This window comes from Castanea sativa, chromosome 6 (assembly GCF_040712315.1).
Source record: "Castanea sativa cultivar Marrone di Chiusa Pesio chromosome 6, ASM4071231v1".
NCBI classification, from domain to species: domain Eukaryota; kingdom Viridiplantae; phylum Streptophyta; class Magnoliopsida; order Fagales; family Fagaceae; genus Castanea; species Castanea sativa.
The window spans coordinates 34,211,733-34,225,343 of record NC_134018.1 but is presented as its reverse complement, the minus strand read 5'-3'; the positions used below and the strand labels follow the sequence as shown (position 1 = coordinate 34,225,343).

The following is a 13,611-nucleotide window of genomic DNA, read 5'->3' as shown; positions in this document are numbered from 1 at the left end:
AGAAAAGTGAGGGAGTGAAGGTGTTCACCAGTGCCAAGTCCCTTTTTAGCGAAAGGAATAGATGTGGCTGGCTCATTTTCTCTAGGGCCTCCATGTCCTTGGGCAGCAGGAAGGGACGTTCCAAGGCGTCAGATAGGTGATGGGCGTGGCCTTGTTGGAACACCCTAATGCTAGATTGGCAAGAGATTGGTGCCCCGTCTAGCTTAAGCTCGAGAGACCAATTAGCCGGTGCACGGCGCACCTCAGCAAGGTCCCTGTTCTCCCCGCTTTCTACTGAAGAGGCACAACCCTTGCCTTTATTGGTTTTTGGTTGTTGTTGTTGTGGTTGTTGCTGCTTCAGCTTCTTCTACCTCTCCTCATCGGCCTTCTCGGCCTCACCCTTCCTCTTCTTTTTAGGCTCTGTGACGGGAGGTTTAGGATCGGAGGGAAGGGGTGGAGGCAGGGACGGAGGGGCTTGCGACCCACTTGCGCCCTTTTAAGAGACTCTCGCACCCCTTTTATGCATCAATTGCTTTAAAGCGTCCATCTCTTCTTCTTCTTTGGAGCTTGAGTCAGGCTGGGCAATTGCCAAACCTTGTATCCTCGAGGTCTCGGCGGGCTCGTGTTCCTCATTCGAGAGAATGACGAACGGATTTCCTTGAGGCCTTTTGACGTCCTCGAGTTTGAATTGGTCTATCTCCTCGTCCAATGAATGTAGCGAGGACGATTGCTCTTCTCGGACAGCGGTTATCTGTGAGTGCGCCAAGAGGGGAATTGCTCTAATCGGGCGTGTGTACAGAATGGTAGTGGGATCATCGAGAAGATCATGGTTGGAAAGGAAGCCTGGTCTTGCCACGTCTATCCTTCTACGTCGCTTATCTCCCGCGATGATTGCGTTTTCAATCTCCTGGAAGTCCACTAATATAAGATCGTATTATAATATCAGGTGTGCAGCTCTCACTTGTAAATCTTCACTCACGAAGACTTTAGAGCGAAGGACGCGGTTCAGGTCGGCAACGTTGCAGAAGCTGAAACGTGGGCGTACATGTTGTTTATCTGTAAAGAAAAACATCCGAGAAGAAGAACATAGTCAGACTAGTGATAAACATCAAGACAAAAAGGAATAACGTGCAATAAAAATTAAAAAGTGGTAAAGGCAGCAGGATTGAATCATGGGTTAGTAAGTTTAACTCCTAAGGAGTCACACCTGGTTCTCCCCATTCGACTAGGCAGTGAGGACCGTCATGCCAATTTCCTAAGGCGATGAGGTAGTCATCCTTCATACCTTTGTTGGATTTAGGCAGACAGGAAATCAGCCTAACTATGCTAGACCACGATTTAATGTAATATCCTACATTTTTTAGTTTGTGGCACTCGTACATAAAGGCAACGTCGTGCCATGTGAGGTTTAGGCCCATTTGCTCGTTCAGAGCATCGACACTACCTAAGACCCTAAACACGTTTGGTGCGCATTAGTCTGTGCATAACCTATGGTTACAAAGGTATTCACTGGTCACATTTCTCATGGGGAAAGTCATCCCCCCTTCTATGAAAGCAATCATGGGGATGATGACTTCTCCCTCTCTTCTAGCATTGCCTACGGCTTCTACTGGGCAATACCTTAGACCTACGTCATTAAGAATCTGATATTTGGCCCTAAAACCTTCCATACCAGCATTGGTATCAATGAAGCACTTAAACCTACCCATTTGGGAGAAGCGAAAGTGAGAGTTTGAGAGAGAAAAGAAGTTAGATGGTGGCCGAGGACAGAAGCCGAGAAGGAATGAGTAAAGAAAGTAAGAACTTACGAGATTTGGGTATGCAATTCTTCACGAGCTTCTGGAGAGAAAAGGTAATGATTGAAACTTAGATACGATTGATTTCTGAAGAAATGAATGAAGGCGCAGGTTTCCAGGCGTTTCGACGTGCGAGAGGCGGCCTCGAAATTAAAAATGTCCCGCTCAAATTTTTAGAGCTAATCTGGGCCGTTGGATGCGCATCCCACCGTCGAACGTGGGGAACAGGATGTAACTTATGTCAGAGGCGTTTTCAGGGAACGAAAGGACTCATACACGCGTGACGGTTTATAAAGCGTGCGAGAGGTATTCTGGTCAGATCAAAACTCTATTTCTCTCCTCGGATGGGAGGGTCAAAATAAAGTTTTGAGGGGCTATTGTAGGGGGTAAAGGCTATTGAATAAGCGTTTGGGTTTTGGGCCTGATCGGTTCATACCAGTTTATTTTTATCAAGGGGGCTTCTAAGCCCACAAGTCAGTCTACACTTAAGAGGTCCAAGGAGTTGTCCGAGGAGGAATGTCTCCTCGGACAAGCTCGACAATGACCCTGGGACTTGCTAAAGGGGTTAGAGGCAAGATTCTAGAAAAACTGATGGGTAAGAGGGCGATCTAAACACCATTTAGAAGCAAAGACGTGTGAGAAATATCTAAGAAAAAAGCTGCTACCACCACATTAAAGACCCTACATCTACCTCCCTGACCGCATTAATGACGAAATAACTTTTGAACAGTACAGCTCAGCCTTCTTACTATTGTTTAGAGACTTTAAGAAGGTGGTGGATGGGACAAGTATCTAAGGAAAGATTTGTATGACACGTGGATGAACTAGTGAGGAAGAAGAAGTATATAAGGAGACGCAAGAGGAGAGAGAGGGGATCGACACTTTCTGCTAAGAAACACAAGAGCTAGTATTGTAAATTTTGGTACAGAAAGAGAGTATTTATACGACTCATCCTCGGCTTACTTCCGAGGAGGTCCCTTTGTCATATTCATTTGTCATTTGCACAGTTTGTGGCATTCTAGCCTGTTAACCAACTTCCAACATCCCGAACCTAGATTTCAGACTCATTCTCTACAAATTTTATTGTATAAGGCTCATTGGGCTTGAGCCCAACATTTGTTTTTGGGTCCGGGTACAATTGTGTGCTTACAACCTCAATTTACACTAATTTTTGGTTTATTCAATTAGGTGAGGCAAAACTCACCATTTTGCTTGAGCTGGCCTTTTTTGAACATTTTCTTTTCATAGTATGCCAATGTTTTAGTTTGTGCTCTTTTTGTTTTTTTATTTTAAATATTTATATGTGTGGACACAATATTGCTATAGTACACTGACTCAAAATATTCTTACAATATTTTCACAATTATTGAGGTGTTAATTTCTTATTACTCAAAATAAAATAACAAAATATTAGACTAGGATCAACCACAATTGAAAATAAATGTATTGTAAAAATATTATAACATCTTGTTGTTGTCACAATATTTTTACAATTGCTGAGATCTCATTTCCATATAAATCAAAATAAGATATAAAAAAAATGCTAAGTTTACAACATTTTCATGATAATTTCACAACAAATTCTAAGTAGCAAAATATTATTGATGGTTAAAAAAGTGATATCAATAATGGACCCGGTTTAAAACCAATAACAATTTTTCATCAAAAATTTGTTGTGAAAATGTTGTGGAGATAACATTTCTCTAAAATAAAATAATAAAATATCATATTGGGTCCTACGATAGCTAAAAATAAAGGTATTGTGAAAATATTATGACATTTTGTTGTATTCCTTGACTTCTTTTTTATTTTTTAGTCAATTTGGGTGAGTCAAAATTCATTATTTCACACAATTTTCTTAAACTGGTTTTTTTTTAATACACCATTTAAAGTGGTGGTTTCAATTTAAATCCAGTAGCAATTTAACACTTAAGATTTGCTGTGAAATTATTGTGGACATAAAAAATAAAATATCAGACCGAGACCTATCACAACTGAAAATAAAAGATATTGTGAAAATGTTGTAATATTTTGTTGTGTTCCTAGGCTTCTTTTTCGGTTTAGTAGAATTTGGTAAGCCAAAATTCACTGTTTCAGGCACAATTTTCTTCAATTGTCTTTTTGTTTGTTTTTTAAATACACAATTTAAAACTAATAACAATTTACCACCTAAAATTTGTTGTGAAAATATTATGGACATAGCATTACTATTAAATAAAATATTAGACTAGAACACACCATAGCTAAAAATAAAGGTATTGTAAAAATATCATGAAATTTTGTTAGGTTGCTAGACTTTTTTTTCTTTCTTTTTTTGATTAGTTATTGTTTTATGCACAGTTTTTCTAGGCTGACTTTATTTTTAGCACGTTGTTTAATGTAAAAAAAAACACACACACACATGGTTTTACACACACACACACACAAGAGAGGCAAAAAAGCACTTTCACCCTTTATATTTGGGGTAGTTTTATTCCTTCCCTAAACTAAGGTTGAAAATTTCCCTTCTTTATATTTTGTAAAGCAGCTAATACCCCAACTGTTACACTCTTAGATAAACCCTAATGAAATCTTATGATTTCTAAAATATTCTGTCATGTAAATGTCTAAAATACACCCCATTGAATTTTAATGCCCAATTTTCTTTTTTTGTGTATTTTGAATTTTATGTGGTAGCCATGCCTGGAAAGTGAGAATGGTGATATATGGTGTTCTATTTGTTACCTAGAAAACACTAATTTATTAAATTAAAATCTTCTATACTTATAATTTTGTCTAATGGAAACTTTGATGGCATATGTCTTTTGTTATCTTGTTCTTTTTTAATTTATTTTCTTGCTTAAAAGGGTTTTTCATATTAAAAATTAAGTAAGTTCAACATCATAGTTATGCTCATAAAATAAGAAAATAAAGAGAGAAGTATGCATGGATAACAAAATCTTCATTGTAAATAATTGCAAGTATCTCATTTGATTAAGAGTTTCCATTGTAGCATATATTATCATCCATTGTGAAATTTTATATATTGTTACAATATCTTATCAAAATTGATTTGTTTATAGTTGAAAATAATGATATTTATTATCATTCTTAGTATAAAAAAAAAAAAAAGTAGATATTATATTTAGCAAATAGATTCTAAAAAATTGTCATAGTAAATAGATATTCATATGTTAAAAAACTATTTTAAATTTAAGTATAGAACTTTGTACTTTTTTCAAAAAAATTACATCTTAATTTTCTCACCAAAAGGGTGACATGTGCAACCCAAACTAGTGTTTTTTTAAAAGTTGCAACTTGCAAAGTCATTGAATATTAAAATTTATTAAAAAAAAATTAACACATTTTTTTTTCTTTTGGTAAAAAGCTCATATAATTTTGGGGGCAAAGCTAAGAATATAAATCCTATAATTAATTTTTATATAAAAGAAAATTTCAAAATTTTGGGTGGATGGCTCTGCCAAGCTTTGTCTATTAAATTTACATTCTTCACACACCCTTCCTAATCAAAACAGCTCATCTTAATGTCAAGAGTGCCACTCCGTGATGACGACCCTGACGGTCACCCAGCCGAGCATTTTGTCCAGAGCTTTCTCAAAATAATGTGTGAAATAATAGGTTTTGTACTCATCTAAAACAAAATGACAATTCACCATGTCACACACATGAAATAGCGATATGTGCGGACCAAAGCATGAAATCGTCCAGCCGCCGGTCCAGGTATTTTTTCCCTTGCTTAGGAACAGTGCTTATGTCCCATGGTCACTAAAAACTAAAAATAAAAAGAGACTATGAGTTTGATAAGTGACCTGAATATGGACACAACTACGTACATTTGCAGGATGCAGCTATGCCCAGCTAAATAATAGATCATACTTTTATAGCCCCTTGGAGACCAGTCACCGCCAGATACCATCCACCATCATGACTCAAAATAAATACAAAAATAGACTACACTGTTTTGGCTTGCTTTGGAGTTTCTTCATATTTTGCTTTCTCTTTGATCACTTTCTGATTAATGGTCTCCTTCAAAGTTAGCAAACTCAAACTTACTTACACTTGTCCATACAAATTAATTATTTCAAAATTCTTTTTTCTTTTTCTTTAGATTTTTAAATTTTTATCAGTTATAATATAGATTTTTTTTCCCAATGAATAAGGTATAATATATATATATATATATATATATTTGCTAATATAAGGTATAATATTGTTAAACGAAGGGAAAACATTAATTATTATCCATAGTACAATGCGATGGCCAGACAGCGAGGTATAAAAACCTCATGGCCAGACAGTACGATGCAATGGTGAAGCCCAAGCGATTTAACATTAGAGATCTCGTCCTAAAAAGAGTCTTTTTAGCAATCAGAAATCTGGTCCACGGAAAACTAAGGCCTAATTGGGAAGGATCCTACAGGGTTATCAATTACAAAATGTAGGAATCATACTACTTAGAAGCCTTTAATGGACGAAAATTGGAGCACCCCTGAAATATTGAGCACCTGAGAAGGTACTATCAGTGAAGGACATCCTAGACGAGAACCACCATGGACGAGCATCACCTTGGACGTCCTCCAGCTAAGATTTCTTATGTTGTTGTTTCTATCTACTTATGTTTTTTATCAGTATTTTATGTTTCCCAGCATTTCAATTCCCTAAAGTGCAACAACTTCTAGCATATGCACCTTCTACCTAATAAACTTTTTTTTTTTTCTAAAAATTAGTGCATTCTTTATTTAAATATAGTAAGCACCATTTTTTCCCCTAAAACTAGCACACAATAAACCTAGCCGTTTACTTATTTTCAAATCTTAAATTTTAGTTTCTTAAAAATTCATTCCTATGTAACCTCACTAATAAAAATAAAAGATAAATTTAAATTTAAATTAAACAATTACATTAAACTCAAAAAAAAAAAAAAGAGTTTCATCACCCGTGCATAGCGCGTGTGATGAGGCTAGTTGTTGTTATTATTATTATTATTATTATTATTATTATTATTATTATTATTATTATTATTATTACTATCTATCTATCTATCTATCTATCTATCTAAATATATATATATATATATATAACCGAAACTTATGAAACTGTTACAATTTTTCACGTCAACATAATATTTAAATAAAATTATCATTTTATTTAAATAAAATTATTTTTATTTAGTCCAAACTTAATAAACACTGCAACTCTATCTCTTTAACAAATCCAACTTAAACTCAAACTCTTCATTTTTTTTAAACAAAAATATTTTTGTTTAATCCAAACTTATCATGGAGTAAAACTCTATTTCTTTAATAAGTCCAACTTAAACTCAAACTCAAACTCAAACGTTGATTTATTATTATTATTATTATTATTATTATTATTATTATTATTATCTCTCTACTTCACTAAAGTGATAATTTTATGATAGAGTGCAAACTTATAATTATGGATTATTCTTTTGAATGTAACCCAATCTTTTCTTATATTTTTCTATTTTTTAGTTATATATATTTTGTTTTGTTTCAATAATTTCTAAGTAGTGAATAATTTGATTCTTTAATTTTTTTGGTCTTTCAGAAGTTTTAAAATCTAAATTTTTGAGTTATTTTTTGCAGTATCTGAAATTGTCTGACAAATTTGTTGTAAGCTATGGCTTCTTCATTAAATTATAACACAAATTGAAATCATACAAGAGCAAATCATGTAATGGTGTAGTTTCTTAATTAATTTAAGATTTTATAAAATTATTTTAGTTTACCACACAAATAGATAAGTTTCGCACGGATTAGCGACTAATTATTATTATTATTATTGTGATTTTTTGTGCTATAACTTTGATTGATAATTTACTTGTGAGATTTGTGTGGAACTCATAACATCTTAGTGTAATAAATCCATTAATTCTGCCGCATAAATCCTGCGTAGAAAAAGCAAGTATGCCACATCAAGATAACAACAAATCTATGTAAAACCTAAAAGAACTAAATCAAATTAAGCATTACTTCATGAATAAAATTGAAATATTACACTTTTTTTTATAGTTTAAATTAGTTTTATTTTTTCTTTTCTATTTTTTTTAAATAAAACTTTTTAAAAATTTCAGTTGTTCCGTACAATTAAATTATTATCTCTATCTTTTGAAAATTAGGTGGAAGTACACTGATGAAATGATTAAAAAATTCTAACTTTGCTTATGATGCTTGAGTTAAAAGAGAATTAAAAAGAAGCATCAAGTTGGGGTTGGGCGGACCAAGGCAGCAGAGTACAGTTATACTATTATTAACGTCTGAGATCAACCCAGGGGGTTGGCTGAGTTGGTAGAGCTCTCAGTCTCAAAGTGCTTAGACGCTCGCCAGGTGTCTTCCTGGTTCGAGTCTTCTTCACTGCACTTTGAAAAGAATTTCGTGGCTTACCCCTTCGTAGGGCTCTCCCGGCACGAACAGTGATTAGTCTCTGGTTGAAAGCCTTGAGGATACACTGTGGGCAACCAAAAAAAAAAAAAAAAAAACGTCTGAGATCAGTAAAGAAACTACTAGGAAGTAGGAACCAACTATTACTATTAAGTAATCAGCTGTAGGAAAGAAAGAAAGAAAGAAAGAAAGAAAGAAAATTAATTAATTTAATTTTTAAACCTCCCTCAGCTTCTCTACTTGTATAAATTTCACATTCCCGTTCCACCTCTCACTCTTCACTTTCTTTCTTCACACACAACACAACCTTTCCCACCGGTCAAAACTCACAAAAACACCACCTCCGTGACCGTGATGACGTCCCTAACGGTGACCCACCCACACCGCAAGATCGCGATCGCCGTCGACCTAAGCGACGAGAGTGCGTACGCCGTCAAATGGGCCGTGGAGAACTACCTCCGCCCCAGCGACCACGTGATCCTCCTCCACGTCCGCCCCACCTGCGTCCTCTACGGCGCCGACTGGGGCTGCTCCTCCATTCCTCCCCTGAACCAGAATCCCGATTCTGCCCTCGACACCGAGTCCCAGCAGCGCAAGCTCGAGGACGAGCTGGACAATTTCACGACTTCTAAGGCCAACTCCCTGGCTCAGCCCTTGGTCCAGGCTCAAATCCCCTTCAAAATCCACATCGTGAAGGACCACGACATGAAGGAGCGGCTCTGCCTCGAGGTCGAGAGGCTCGGCCTCAGCACAGTTATCATGGGCAGCCGTGGCTTCGGCGCGTCCTCCAAACGCTCCACCAAGGCGCGTCTCGGCAGCGTCAGCGATTACTGTGTACATCACTGTGTCTGCCCTGTTGTTGTGGTTCGTTATCCCGATGACAATAACTCTTCCGCTGACGTGGCAGACAAGAACATCATCCTTGGTGACGAGGTTGAACTCCACCCTGTTCCTGAGGCTGAGGAGGAAGACAACGACCACGACGCCTCGGACGACCATCCCAAAGGTATCGGATTTTTTTTTTTTTTTTAATTATTATTACTTTTCTAAAATTACAGTTTTAAGTCGCATTTTTTCGCATTTCATCGCGCGGTAATTAGATTAAAATTACTGTTTCACTGACGGGTTTTTGAGGTTTAAGGAGAAATTGGTAGTTTACCATGGGTTAAGGTTTAGTTGGGCAAGTGCCAACGGTTTTTATATGGCGGTGGTTATAAGTTATATTTTGGATATAGTCGATACTTACAACGGGGGAGGGGGATTTAATCTGCTTCTGTTGGAAACACGAGGATGTGTTTGTTGGGCTACAAGCTATTGGCGTGTAGTAATAAGTTGAACTGACTGTGTATAATAATATTGGGTTTAGTGTGGTGTGGTTGAATCCTAATGGTTTTATGGGGGTGATTTGTGTGATTGAATGATTATACTACAATAACAACAAAGCTTTTAGTTCCAAATTTGTTGGGGTCGGCTATGCAGTCTTATCAAATTAGTTAAGGTCAGTTATATATATATTTTTTTTTTCCTCCATTTTATTCTATATGAAGTCATACTCTCAATTATTTCTTTAACTGGTAATAAATCGAATTTATCGTTACCAAAGGTTGAGTGTTGGTTTTGGTTATTATTGCCATTGATTAATAAGCTACACTTTGATTTGTAAAGAAGTTGATTTGAGCCTTTGAGGATGTTGAAGTGTAATAGTTATGACTTATGAGTGGTAGGATAAGATGGGATGGGATGGGCTTGGAAGTATCTATTCATGGGGATGGGGTGGTGCAAACCTCAAGGATGCTTATTTTTGGACAAGATGAGAGAAAGTTAGCAGTTTCAACACAGATGGCTTTACAAAAGATGTCAGATGAGCCAACTGTTATACTCTTCATTTTTAGTTTCTCTACTGTGGTGACTTAAATTTTTCTTGATTGTTTCTATTTTTGGGAGCTTTCCGCCAACAGCCCTGGTCATTTATTGTGCTTCCGCATACCTCGATCATCAAACATAAGAAAGTTTCTCTTTTCCCCTCTTATGATCATTTCTGATTGTGACAAAAGTTGCATCAAGAAGATGAGTTGCTAATAATTCGTTGTCCAATTCTGTTATTCTGTAAAATTATATTATAAATTAAATAATTGGGGTATACTGGAACTTTGTTTATGATCCAAATAGAATAGTTTCATGATTTGAACTGAAGGTGGACTTGACTTCACCAACACCTTTGGTATCACTGGTGGAGTCATTATTGATGTTGTCTCATTTTAATTACCGCCAATCTACTATTAAAGGGTGACAAATTATAATGTGACAAAATAATTTGTCTCAATTGTAAAGGATTGAAGATTAAAATACTACTTTTTAAAGATTTTTAACTAATTTTTTGACTAACTATTGCTATTCTTGCATGTGTCAGCAGATGCTTAATGTATGTCCAGTGCAGTGGAAATTTCCTTCTGGGCTCAGGTGATGCATAATTGAATTTTTTCTGTTAATAATTTATGCTAACATATCCTTGTTCATCCACCTTTTAAACAACCGTTGTTTGAAGTTACACTGTCATTATGAGATACACTGACTCGCTTGAAGAACATTTTATGCTCTCTCTCCTTTTATTTTTCCTTGGGGGGGGGGGGGGGGGGGGAGGGGGAGGTTGTTAGAAATAAGAGGATTATTCTCCCCTAGTTTTTCATCTATGTGGAATTCTTTCCAACGATAAATCATTCAGAACTTCAACATGCTCCAACTTTAAAACCTTAGACACAAGGTTTTGGTAGTCCTTTGTCCTTGCAGATTGAACAAGTTTTTGGCCTGAGTTAGATTTTCACTGTGGTTTTGTTATATGCTTCAAATCAAATGCTCTATTTATATGCCATTCAATGCATAAGCTTGTCAATTTCTGAATTGCAGTATTAGTTATACATCAATTGATTTATGATTCACTGGTGAATAGCAGATACTGATTTACTATAGGGCATTGGATTTATGTTGTAGAAAGTGATGAGCGCAACTGGAAAATGTGGAGGCTGCAAATTAGTGAAGAAATTTTAAGAATGTAATGGGGTTTGCTTCTTGGTGGACATATTTCTGTGTAAAAAGGATGCTGGTGGTGTTGCATTTTGGTCACTGTCTGTATGTTCTTGTTAGTTTCCTTCCCTCTTTATGAAGTGCATGGTATACATTTACGGGTGAGCTTCTCTGGAGCGTACATCTCTCCCACAATATTTGTATAGGAACCAGCTCTTATGCTGGTCAATATTCATTTACAGCTTTTTACTGTGTGTTGTGAATCGGATTTTCTTACAAATTAGTTTCCTCTTTACACTAACTATTTACTTGGCACCATAGAAGAAGTGTTGTCTGGCTTTGTAACACAAAAAAGCTGTTCAGCGGTATTTCATGGTAATGGTAATGTTTTATGTTTACTAGCATAGCCACTTGACAAGAATTCTTTTTACGTTTCTGGTACCTTAGACACAAGTCTTGATGTTATTGGACAATTTTTAGTTTAGGCTTTTTCAAAGAAGGAAGTTGGGCTTGGTGCTTCGTTGAATGGGCTTCAAAGTACCATTCTGCCGCTGCCAGTTTGTGCACAAACATTGAGTCCAAAGTCCAAGGGAAGACGCTGCAAAGTGAGCTTATCCTTTGCTTTTGCTATAGAATGAACTTTTCTCCAGTTTTTTGTCACAGGATAGACTTTTTTGCTGTGCAGTAAAACTTTTTGCACTTTTCTACAACATGAATGACTACTTTTCATTTTTTACTGCAGGAATATTTTTTTACTGCAGGAATACTTTTCTACTTCTTGCACATAAACAAATCTAAAACCCAAAGAAAATACCAATCAAGCAAATGTTAGTTTGCATGGGTTAGCATATTCTCAAATATATACATACATATATTCGGAAATACACATATGGATTCACATATTCATACATAAAATCTAATTTTGCAAAACATGAGAAACAATGTATGTGTATATACTTACGGTAGGATAATGATTAGTGTGTGTCAAAAGTAAAATACGTAATAATAAAGAAAGAAGAAAGTTTTAGCAAAAAAGGTTTAGTTAGTATAATAGCTAACACGGCAAATATAATAAAAAAGGTGTTATAGCATAATACTAATACTGCAAGTAAAAATACCACAGTAGGACAACTGATGCAGCAAACGTGATAAAAACGTGCTACAGCAGAATAACTAAATACAACAAATATAAGTTCTAACGAATGAAACTAAATATATTTTCGATCGAAATCAAATATTGAGTCTTTTTAAAGAATGAGTAAACCAAAAAGAAATTTAAACCCCAACTTGAACAACTTTGTCATAGGCTTTTGCCATCAAAGTTGTGTATTTTGGAGAATAGGCTTAAATGGCTACTGACTACTACTTTTAGGAGACTTCAAAGAGTGGGTTTGCCAAGAAGAAGGGAAAAGATGATCTATTGATGCATACTCTTATTCCTGCCATGTTTTCTCTCTTCTTTTTACCACTTTCTTTCTTTCTCTCTCTCCTTTCTTTTGACTCTTAGTTTCTTACTACTTTCTTGCCGCGGGTTGTTCCCCATTTTGGTCTTTCCTTTTCTTGGGTCCCTTTCTCTAGGTGCCTCTCTCTCGCTTTAAGTTCCCTCCTTAGGTGCTTACAACTCTCTTATCATGGGTTCCCCCCTTCGGTGCTCCTCCTTTTACCCCTAGGGCTTCACCAACTGTTTTTGGTTTGTTGTGGGCATTCCTTTAGGATTGCCCACCAACCTAATGATTGCCCGGCCACTACCTCTGCTCAGAATACATTTGCTGCACCATTACTCATTTTGTGACAAAATTTCATTTTGTTTGTTCTTGCTACTATTTCTTTTGGGTAAGATACCATCCCAGTAGGATATATTTCCAAAAGAAGTCACGACTGGAAACCAAATATAGACCCATTTTTTCCTCCACCATCAAACCACACCCTCTGAATTCTCTTGACCGTGGGTCCACTTCCCTTGTATCGGCTGGGTACAGATTGGTGATGCTCTGGCCCTTGTGTGCTTGCTCCACTATTTTCTGTTTTTGTCTTCTTTCGTTCTCACGCTGTTTTTGCCATAGCAGATTAGTTTTGTTTCGTTCTGTTGCATGTTTTTGTCTTATTTCTTCATGTGTTTCCTGCTGTGTTTGTCATTTCCTTTGTTTTAGCTTTTCTTTCCTTCACGCAATTTTTGTTGCTGACACTTCCTGCTGTTCCTTGTTTCTTTTCATCGTGCTTCGTCATATTAATTTTCACACCTATCTTTTCATACAAAAGGATTTGGGCCTTTATGGGCCAAATAATATTGACTGGATCAAAAGGGTTTTGGGTCCAATTTGTCTTTATCTGCCGAAGCCATTTTACTGGAGAACTGTATTCTACGGCAAAGCAATATTCGGCTGCAGATTTGTATTTTGCTGCAAATTGCT

At 36.2% G+C, this 13,611-nt stretch overlaps 1 protein-coding gene across 6 annotated transcripts; it reads left to right on the top strand.

The window, feature by feature from the left end:
- The first annotated feature begins 8,367 nt into the window (after positions 1-8,367).
- Positions 8,368-11,604, top strand: LOC142641091 (universal stress protein PHOS32-like). 6 transcript variants are annotated; one of them, XM_075815470.1, is made up of 3 exons: positions 8,368-9,185; positions 10,593-10,639; positions 11,168-11,604. In XM_075815470.1, the coding sequence occupies exons 1-2, from the start codon at positions 8,534-8,536 to the stop codon at positions 10,598-10,600; spliced, it is 660 nt and encodes a 219-aa protein (XP_075671585.1). In that variant the 5' UTR covers positions 8,368-8,533; the 3' UTR covers positions 10,601-10,639; positions 11,168-11,604. The 6 variants fall into 6 exon arrangements, with proteins under 6 accessions (XP_075671585.1, XP_075671586.1, XP_075671587.1 ...); XM_075815471.1 differs by having other exon boundaries at positions 8,382-9,185; positions 11,130-11,604; XM_075815472.1 differs by having other exon boundaries at positions 8,429-9,185; positions 11,172-11,604.
- Positions 11,605-13,611: the final 2,007 nt, after the last annotated feature.